Here is a 9,704-nt window from a genome sequence, read left to right as displayed (position 1 = left end):
CAGGTAGCAGGAGCTGTGTTCTGGAGCTGCTCAAACGTTTAGATAACAGACTATGTCCTGTGCTCCTCTGTTAATGTTTAACACTCATTGCGGTGATTAATCTCCTTCTTTACTCCACATTCCTCTTTCTCTCCTCTCCTTTTCTCTATTCCAGGTCACCAGGCTTCTGAGTGCAGTCTTGTCTTTAAAACCTTCTCATTTACAGTCAAACTCTGACGTGTCGACTCATCACACAGTGCCTGCTGCCAGGGCTGTCCAGCCACAAGCACACACCACACGACCTGAGAGAGGACCCTCCCACAAAGGAACGGTGCTCAGAACCCCAGAACCCTCTCCAAGACAACCCAGAACACTGCTCAGAACCCTAGAACCCTCTCCAAGACAACCCAGAACACTGCTCAGAACCCTAGAACACTCTCCAAGACAACTTAGAACACTGCTCAGAACCCTAGAACCCTCTCCAAGAGAACTTAGAACACTGCTAAGATCTCTAGAACCCTCTCCAAGACAACTTAGAACGCTGCTCAGAACCCTAGAACCCTCTCCTCTCCCTTAGAGAACTCAGAGAGGACAGAGAAAATAGAGTGAAGGATTAATTAAGATTAAGGGGAAGTGGAACTGGAACTGGACCTGGACCTTTTGTTGAGCGTTTTCTTTCCCCAGTGCCAGTGACCCACATGTCTGTGGAATAAAAAGCAGATCCTGGAATCAACACATTATTAAATCTGAGAGGCACCATGGACAGTCTGACTGACTTTCAGAGAGGTCAAATAGTCGGCGCCCGCATCGGAGGAGCGTCAGTCACAGAGACAGCTAAAATGTGTAACGTCTCCAAGGCAACGGTGGCAGAGGTGATGAGAGCTTACAACAAAGAAGGAAAAAAGGCAGCAAATAAGAGGAGGAGTGGGCAGGAGTGGGAGCTGAAGAACGCAGGTCATACAGAAGACTCAAACACTGCTCCCTCAACAGACCTGTCCAAAAAGAAATCAACCTCTCAGTGTTGAGACTGTCTTAGGCCAGTGTGTGTTAGTGTTGAGACTGTGTTAAGCCCCAGTGTTTTAGTGTTGAGACTGCGTTAGGCCGGTGTGTTAGTGTTGAGACTGCGTTAAGCCCCAGTGTTTTAGTGTTGAGACTGCGTTAGGCCGGTGTGTGTTAGTGTTGAGACTGTGTTAGGCCAGTGTGTGTTAGTGTTGAGACTGCGTTAGGCCGGTGTGTGTTAGTGTTGAGACTGTGTTAGGCCGGTGTGTGTTAGTGTTGAGACTGCGTTAGGCCAGTGTGTGTTAGTGTTGAGACTGTGTTAGGCCAGTGTGTGTTAGTGTTGAGACTGCGTTAGGGCAGCGTGTGTTAGTGTTGAGACTGCGTTAGGGCAGTGTGTGTTAGTGTTGAGACTGCGTTAGGCCAGTGTGGTTCAGTGCTGTGAGAGGAGACCCACAGGCTTGTATGGTTCAGACCTGTCTCGCTCTAACGCGCCTGTCTCACAGCGTTGGCTCTTCACACCTGTGTTTGGCTCAGGCTTTGCATTATCACTGCAACCTGTAGAGGGAAAATGTGCCTCATGGCTATTGATAAAGTCATGATGAAGTATTAATATTACAGGGACTTGTGTCTGCTTAATTACTATATGCTGCAAAAATGTATCTGAGTGTCAGAACAATGAGCATTCATTATGTAGAAGACAAGGCCTCCGTGTGACTGTTACACCAGGGAGCGAACACCAAGTGTCCTGTGCTCCATGAGAAAAGTTATCTTATAAACCCCCACACATGTCCTTGAAAAGCTCTGAACTCCTTAACCTCAGTGACAACTGCACTTCATCTCTGTGTGCTTCTCCCATGATCATGTAATAAAGACTGATTCATAATATCTATATTGGTTGATTCCTCAGAAACTTCCTTCCATATGGAAGAATGACCCCCACACTGCAGAATACTCTTTTCATATATGAAGACACGTGCTCTCTGTGGAAGTGCAGCTGGACCTGACCGTTTGTCTCATGTTATCCACTCTCATTGAAACCAGTGCACAGTTTAAATCTACACCCCTCCCTCGCTCTTATCCAGTGGGCCTGGGGCAACTGAGACTGGTCCAGAGATCTTAAAAACGTACACATCCTAAGGAAGGGCTAGGAATAAAAATAAACCCATACTCTGAGCTGTCTAGTTCATCACAGAATCAGGAGGCAGCGCGCACTGACAGGGTTCCTCAGTTATCATCAGAGCCCGCCCCGATCTCCTGTCGGCACGTCTGCCTGGCTCCGTCTCCTTTTGTTCGTTTTGGCGCACAGTCAGAAGCTGTGGCATGTTTTATGAATGAGAGAGTGTACCGCAATAGCATGGACGAATCTGAGTTTATTACAGAGTTCTTTCTTTCTTTCTTTTTTTTAATTAACATAACCATGTAACAGGCGCACCAGACACACTATTAAAATGGCTGCTCCGTGACGTCATAAGAATTATCTCGGCCACACCCCGAAATATTCGTCTGAATTACAGTAAACCAATAGTGTAACAAAACAAACTGCGCATGAGCAGCAAACAACAAAAAGACACCAACCCATGTAAATGCATGTGTTTATGCAGCTCATATGCGAGTCCACCAATACGGAACTTATTGTAGAATTCTGATCAGCGTCCCTCAGTAAGGATTTAACCCACTTAGACACATCTTTCAAGGCAAAAAAACCCCCCAGCGACTTAAGGCATCAGGTCGACGGAGTTCACTGGAGTGCACCCCAGTCGAGGCAGGAAGATCGCAAGGTCTCCCGTAAAAGACTTGGAAAACTCATCACCTCCCCGGGACCAGCCTAGCGCGCTGCCCAATTTCGGAACTCGGTCGGCCCGGTAACAGGGTCGTAATCAGCTTTTCCCCCACCTGAGCGAGACGGTGCTGGATTTTGGACTACAGACCTCGATCTGAATAAAGGTGTAATGTCTGCGCTTACAGACGATTCTGGACTGTTACATGCTCGATATAGTGAATGCACTTTGACTCCGTTTATTGCTTAGTTCAGACCGCTTAGATAGTGTTAGCCAGGGTTTACTGTTCGGCTGGGCTCTGATATCCCTGAGGACACACATACACGCACAGTAAATACCTTCCTCTGCCTCTCTCCTCTTCTAGAGACGACCTTTGCATGTGGTCTTTTCACAAACCGGTCCACTCATGACTTCATTGCATTATTAAGAACAGTCTACACGACGTTTTCGCGTGCCCTAAATGATCAACAAAAGTAATTTCAAAAGCTGATAACTCTCTTGCAAGGATTGAAACGTTTTGTCACTGTAACTGATTTGCATCCAGATCATATGCGTCAGGGTGAAACTGTGCAAGAGGATTTTTAAACGTCTTCAGGCGGTTTAGACAGAGATCTTGACTTATTTGGACATAAACAAGACGCACATTGAGAAAGCTCCACTGGCTACAGTTAGAGGTTCCATCCATTCGTAGCGATCCAAAGAGAGCTGAATAAACTGTAATACGTTGTGGTTTGTTGACAAACAGAGAACAGGCTGATTTGTCTCTGCGTTTAGTCTGTGTGGCTGCAGGCTGTACTCAGTGCGTCCCCTCTATTCGGTGGCAAGACCTATGTGTTAGCGATACTCAGACATGTAAGACCACAGACATAACTCTCTCTCTCTCTCTCTTATTTCTTTAGCTCCTCAGCAGGTTGCCCGGTTGGCCTGATATCTTCCATCGTCTGAGTTCAGAGTGCTCCTGAGAAACACAGCAACTCAGTACTAAAAGACAGACACTGAACAACAGCTGTGTCACAGGATTCATTTTCATTTCCATAGTAAAACTGATATGTTTCTGCTCTAACAATCATTAGTAAGTTCCCGAGCAACATGAGAAATCTGACAGATTTTGAAAGAGGTCAGATTGTGGGTGCCCGAATTGCAGGAGCATCAGTCACAAAAACCGCAAAATTATTCAATGTTTCACGTGGGACTGTTTCAAAAATCATGACTGCATATGATAAACAAGGGAAAACGACGTCAGCAAAGAAGAACAGCGGTCGGAAGTCGAAACTCTCTGAGAAGGACAGACAGGCGCTGTACAGGATAGTGGCGGAGCACCATAAAATAACGGTCACAAAAATTACCTCAGAACTGAACCTCCAGCTCCGTGATCCCGTGTCCACAAAAACGGTACGACGTGAGCTGCACAAAGTTGATATGATTGGTGGAGCGAAGGGGATAAAAAGTATTAAAAAGAAGAATTTGGAAGGTGAAAACACAAGTCTCCCTCCTCCAGAAAGAACAAAAAGAAAAAGCTGATCCAGTTTCTGATGATGTATAGTGAACAGACCGTTACCATTGAGACCAATTGACTGCGAAAAGCAAGGACAGCGTAACGTCTCTAACCAGTGAAGCAACCACAGGTCTAGCGCCCCCCGCTGGCAGTCTGTCGTCTAAAGTGTAGCACCGCCCACCCCTATGTGTTTCAATGACAAAATAGCCTATTTTCCATGTCACTTTCTTTGTGTCTCTCCATCTACAGTGTCTAATTCGAACGGTTCGTTTTCCCTATGCTGATATCTGCACATTTTTTTTTATTTCCCCCCAGAAAGTAGTTTTTAAAACTTTATTCAGCTATGTCAAGGATGTCAAAATCCAGTCCTGGAGGGCCGTGGTCCCGCTGTTTTTCTTGTTTACCAACTAAACACAGTCTCTGATTGGCCGAAGAGCGTGCACACCTGTTTTCAAGGTGAAAATCAACAGATAACTAAGAGGTGAAAACAAAAGCTGGATTTTGACACACGTGCACTGTATGGTAAGAACGCGGGGGTACACATGCGAATGAAGTGATTGACAGCCTTGGCTGGGAGGGACCAGCTTCAGCTCCTCCATCACCATCACACCCTTTCTGTTCATTACGTGGAGCAGCTGAGTTTGTAGTCGAGTTTGTCAAGCAACCTAGTCTAACCCACTACTGTTTTATCATTTCTTATAACTGTTAAATTTAAACGTTGGTATTGGGAGAAGGGGGCGGGCCTACCACATGTGTAGGTGTACCTGACTTACACACAGTTCGACTAGCTCTACTGCGCAGACTCTGGCTCCGACAACATGGCGGCGGAATTTTGGCTTCATTTCTATAGAACGGAAGAGCATGGAACCACGCTGTCCCTGCTGTTTACAGGTCATTGATTGAAATAGAATGACTGTATGCGGCGCCCCCCTGTGGCCAGGTTTGCGGTTTTTTAAGAGTGTCTGTAAAGGTGGCCTTCCCGTGGCTCTCCTCACTCTCCTCACGACTGTTTATGGAAGATCCAGACCAGACACAACATCAGCTTTAATTTAACGAACTTTTCTCTTGTCTCATGTTTTTGGGGACTCAACTGGACTTATTTTTCTAAGGGCGACGCTCATCTGTGCAAATCACACACTTTTTTTTAGTCCTCTGGATTTGTCGTTTGTGTCTGGCTCTTTATTTCTCTGTTTTACTGTTAATTACACATAATAAATCGTGATACACATCTTGTTTAGCTGATGTCACTTTCATTTGGACAGGTTTTTTTTTTTTTTTTGGTGATTTTGTGAAGTGGCGGTATTGTTACCACAGCAGGGCCGGTGATATCTGAACACGGGCAGAACTGTGTGTGTCATAGCTTTCCCTACAGTGTACTCCTTACGCTAAACCCTCTACATTCCGGTGTCACTAAACAGGTTTGACACCCCTGGGGGGGAGGTGGTGGTGTTGAGGGGGGGGGGGGGCACTTCTCTTTTTGTGTCATACTCTCATTGCTCTTTTTGTTACAATCATAATGTAAAAATGTTTTACATCATTTATACCGTTTATATTCTAGATCGCGATAATGCTGATGTTACTGTCGGTGCATCACGTGACCTCAGGACCTGTCTCTCCAGGGGAAGCTATGATGTTTGATGGTGCTGAGATTGACAGAGGTTGGTCACATCAGAGGATGGGAATTAGACATAAAAGAAATGAAAACCACGACTTTAACACAGTTTATCAACAACATTTGATCTGTGATCCAAGGACAGCGAATTTCGCCAACGAAGCAGTCATTTCGATCTCCTGTAGATAGACCAGGTCTCTCTCTCTCTCTCTCTCTCTCTCTCTCTCTCTCTCTCTCTCTCCGCACGCGCACACACGCCCAGTCAGTTACGCTCGCTATACTGGGAATGCCGGAGTCCCTGCAGGCTGCGCAGCGCAAACACTCAGTCACACACACGGAGTCCGGGGGTATTCCGCTATAGTGTACGCGGGTTTACGCGATATATTTATTTAATTTATCTTATATAACAGCCAGAGGACGAAACATATGCATTCGCGACCTCCGACCGATGAACGGAATACGTTCCAACAGTAAGTAAGCCTCTATTTGTACATTCCTCTAGAGAACTGTCCATTGTCATTATTTCATGCCTGTTTCAGAAGTATCTGTGTTGGTCTTTTTTTGGATTACCTTAGTGATAAAATGAAACACGGAGGCATCCGAGCACGTATTTACCCTGTGGATTTCGACATACGCCCTTGAACGGTTGCTTCTTTTTGTAACACCCTCCTTCCCCTTGTCCTTTTGTCTGATTCGCATCCCCTCTACCAATATTCTGGAATCTGCCCGATTTTTTTTTTTTAATTAGATTTTTAGCGAACTGCAATGCTAGGCTACCACAGGACAGTTTTAGCTGTCAGCGTTAACGCTTATAAATTAAACGGTTGGCTAGTCTCAATCTAAATCTGCTTTTCTGAAATGTCAGCCTTCAGAGGAGGAAATCGGGCTATTAGTTGGGTGATGTTTTGGCTGTGTCTTGATTTGAGAACAGAGGAGAACTACCCTGCGTGTCAACTCCCCTGCGCGGGTCACTTAACCGTTATGCCTTTCCCTTACTCTTCAGCTTCACCCGTATCAGAGAAATCCTTATAAAAAAAAACTATGGCATGAAATACGGTACAGACCGTTTTCCCCTTAATTTACTGACATGGAATTGTTTTCTCACTACACCCTTTATTCAGTTCGTGGAAATGTTCACACATTTTAGATGCCATGCTCTGTTATGGCTTTTACTTTTCAGTTTAAATTGAGTGTACACATCTGCAGGCAGCTCGTATTTTCTTTGGTGTCATAGTTTAATAACCCACAGTCGTGCAGTGTCAGTGTTGGCAAAGTGACGCAAGAAGGCAGCATCGCGCCACTATTTAGCAGCTGCTCTGACGTCAGCGGAGATGAACATCACGGGCCTTCCAAACTCCGCTGACCTTAACACGAAATGGTCAAGACCAGCGGAGAAAGACGAGGGGTGGGGGCAGAGAAAACGAGAGCGCCGCCATCTTCTGAGAACGTATAGCGAGCCAAATGTTCTCTGCAGTATCTCTGTTCGCGGCGGCTCGGCCTGGGACGAACAACAACAGTGTCTCCGTCTGTACCACTTTGTACCCATACAATGGCGCCTATTGTCAGACTGAGGCGCGCACTCACATGGCAGCGCGGCCGCTAGCGCCCGGAGGACAAGACTTGCCTGCATGTAAACAAATGCTCAGTGTGTGTGTGTGTGTGTGTGTGTGTGTGTGTGTGTGTGTTAAAGAGAGAGAGAGAGATTTGTCTTAACGTCATCTGAAAACCCATTTAAGTCCACATTTGCTGAAGAACCAGCACCACATTAAATTCATGAAACTGCTTGCTCTTAACTTAGTGACAGAGGTTTAACGAGTTACTCAGTCAAAAATAAAGCTAAAAGAAACAGAACAGAAAAAAGGAGATGCTTGTTTAAAGTGCGAAGGCAAACTCCACAGAGTCTGTCTGTGGAGATCTCTCGCTCTCTCAGAACGTGAGACGCAGATGTCTGTTAAAGAGTCAAAAGGAGGAGACTGTTTTAATGGTGTGAATTGTCTTCCACTTCTCTCTGTCTGCGCCTCTATGTTTATACAGGTTTTAGCCAAATGTTAAACACTGTTGGGCATTTAGAAGCTGTGAAAACTCAAACTGTATGTTTGATGAATTTCTCTTTCTCTCTCATTTTCTTGCTCTGTTCTGTCACAGGTAGTCCAGGTGGCCTCACATTCTCTGGGTTCTGGGTTCTGTTCTCTTCATTCACCATTGAGCCTTAAAGTGCAGACGGATCCGCTGGAGTCTGACCCGAGAGTCATCCAGCCAGAACAGACACCAAAGGTCCTGAAACAGAGCCCAGAACCTTCTCCGGGAGAACCCAGTGGCAGTGTGTCGGGGACCCTGTCAGAGGAGTCGCGTGCAGTGCCTCTTGGGGAGAACCACAGAACTGTGACTGGTCTGTTCCCTGCCCAGTATCACCTTGTCCTGACTCCAGTTGACTGAAGGAGCCCATCCTAGTCATGGCAGAGCCTGGTCTCACCTCCCCCTCCGACAGCTCCCTGCGCTCCCCCCGCTCCCCCCCGCTCTCCCTCTCCTTCCCCTTTCTGAGGGAGGGGAGCCGCGTTTGGGAGAGACCTCCGCTCCAGCCAGGAGAGCTACCCAGTCCTCTGCCCACCAAACGCACACGCACATACTCCGCGTAAGAATCATAAGGACGTGTGTGTGTGTGTGTGTGTGTGTGTGTATGTACATATAGACTGTGTTTTTGGTTGATAATGTTTTTCACCCTGGATCTCCCTCTGTTTGTTTCTCTCTCTCTCTGTTTCTGCCTCTCTCTGTCTCTGTCTCTCTCTCTCTCTGTCTCTGTCCCTCTCTCTGTCTCTCTCTCTCTGTCCCTCTCTCTGTCTCTGTGTCTCTCTCTCTCTCTCTGTCTCTGTCTCTCTCTCTCTCTCTGTCTCTGTCTCTCTCTCTCCCTCTCTCTGTCTCTGTCTCTCTCTCTCTCTGTCTCTGCTTCTCTCTGTCTCTGTCTCTCTCTCTCTCTCTCTCTCTCTGTCTCTCTCTGTCTCTCTGTCTCTGTCTCTCTCTCTCTCTCTCTCTCTGTCTCTCTCTCTCGGTGCAGTACGGTGCGTGCTAACTCAGGGCCTGTGTTTAAGGGTGTGTGTAAAGAGTTCTCTCGGTCACAGGGTCACGGCTACATTCGGCCGTGTAACGGCGGTGAAGACATCTTCGTCCACATCTCTGAGTGAGTCTGTTCACGTTTACTCGCTGCACTCACAGTGCTTTATAATGTCTCACAGGCTTTATAATGTCTCACAGGCTTTATAATGTCTCACAGTGCTTTATAATGTCTCACAGTGCTTTATAATGTCTCACAGGCTTTATAATGTCTCACAGTGCTTTATAATGTCTCACAGGCTTTATAATGTCTCACAGTGCTTTATAATGTCTCACAGGCTTTATAATGTCTCACAGTGCTTTACAATGTCTCACAGGCTTTATAATGTCTCACAGTGCTTTATAATGTCTCACAGTGCTTTATAATGTCTCACAGGTTTTATAATGTCTCACAGTGCTTTATAATGTCTCACAGTGCTTTATAATGTCTCACAGGTTTTATTAAAAGATCTTGCTGCTGTCGTTATAAGAAAGTTGTAATACAAATTATGTAGCAAATAACACAGACCTGTCATTAGTGTTGGGATTGTGTGCTGTGTTTTATTTGATTTGAGAAACACTGCATGTCAAAAATCTCCCTGTTATCTTCTCTGTCAGCATCGAGGGCGAGTACGTCCCCGTGGAAGGAGACGAAGTCACGTACAAGGTGTGTCCGATCCCGCCCAAAAACCAGAAGGTCCAGGCCGTCGAAGTGCTGATCACACACCTCAAACCAGGGACCAAACACGAGACC

The 9,704-nt window shown here is 46.2% G+C and overlaps 1 protein-coding gene across 1 annotated transcript in view; it reads left to right on the top strand.

Annotated features, from left to right (window-relative positions):
- Nucleotides 1-8,316: 8,316 nt before the first annotated feature.
- csdc2b (cold shock domain containing C2, RNA binding b) overlaps nucleotides 8,317-9,704 on the top strand; it is a 1,415-nt gene continuing 27 nt past the window's right edge. Inside the window, exons 1-3 of the mRNA XM_030793996.1 lie at nucleotides 8,317-8,495; nucleotides 8,916-9,038; nucleotides 9,569-9,704. The exon at nucleotides 9,569-9,704 is cut by the window's right edge and continues 27 nt beyond it. Coding sequence (XP_030649856.1) covers nucleotides 8,317-8,495; nucleotides 8,916-9,038; nucleotides 9,569-9,704 — 438 coding nt within the window. The remainder of the gene's footprint in view (nucleotides 8,496-8,915; nucleotides 9,039-9,568) is intronic.

The sequence above is a fragment of the Chanos chanos genome, chromosome 16 (assembly GCF_902362185.1).
Source record: "Chanos chanos chromosome 16, fChaCha1.1, whole genome shotgun sequence".
In the NCBI taxonomy this organism is placed as follows: Eukaryota; Metazoa; Chordata; class Actinopteri; order Gonorynchiformes; family Chanidae; genus Chanos; species Chanos chanos.
This window is presented reverse-complemented; position numbering and strand designations above follow the sequence as displayed.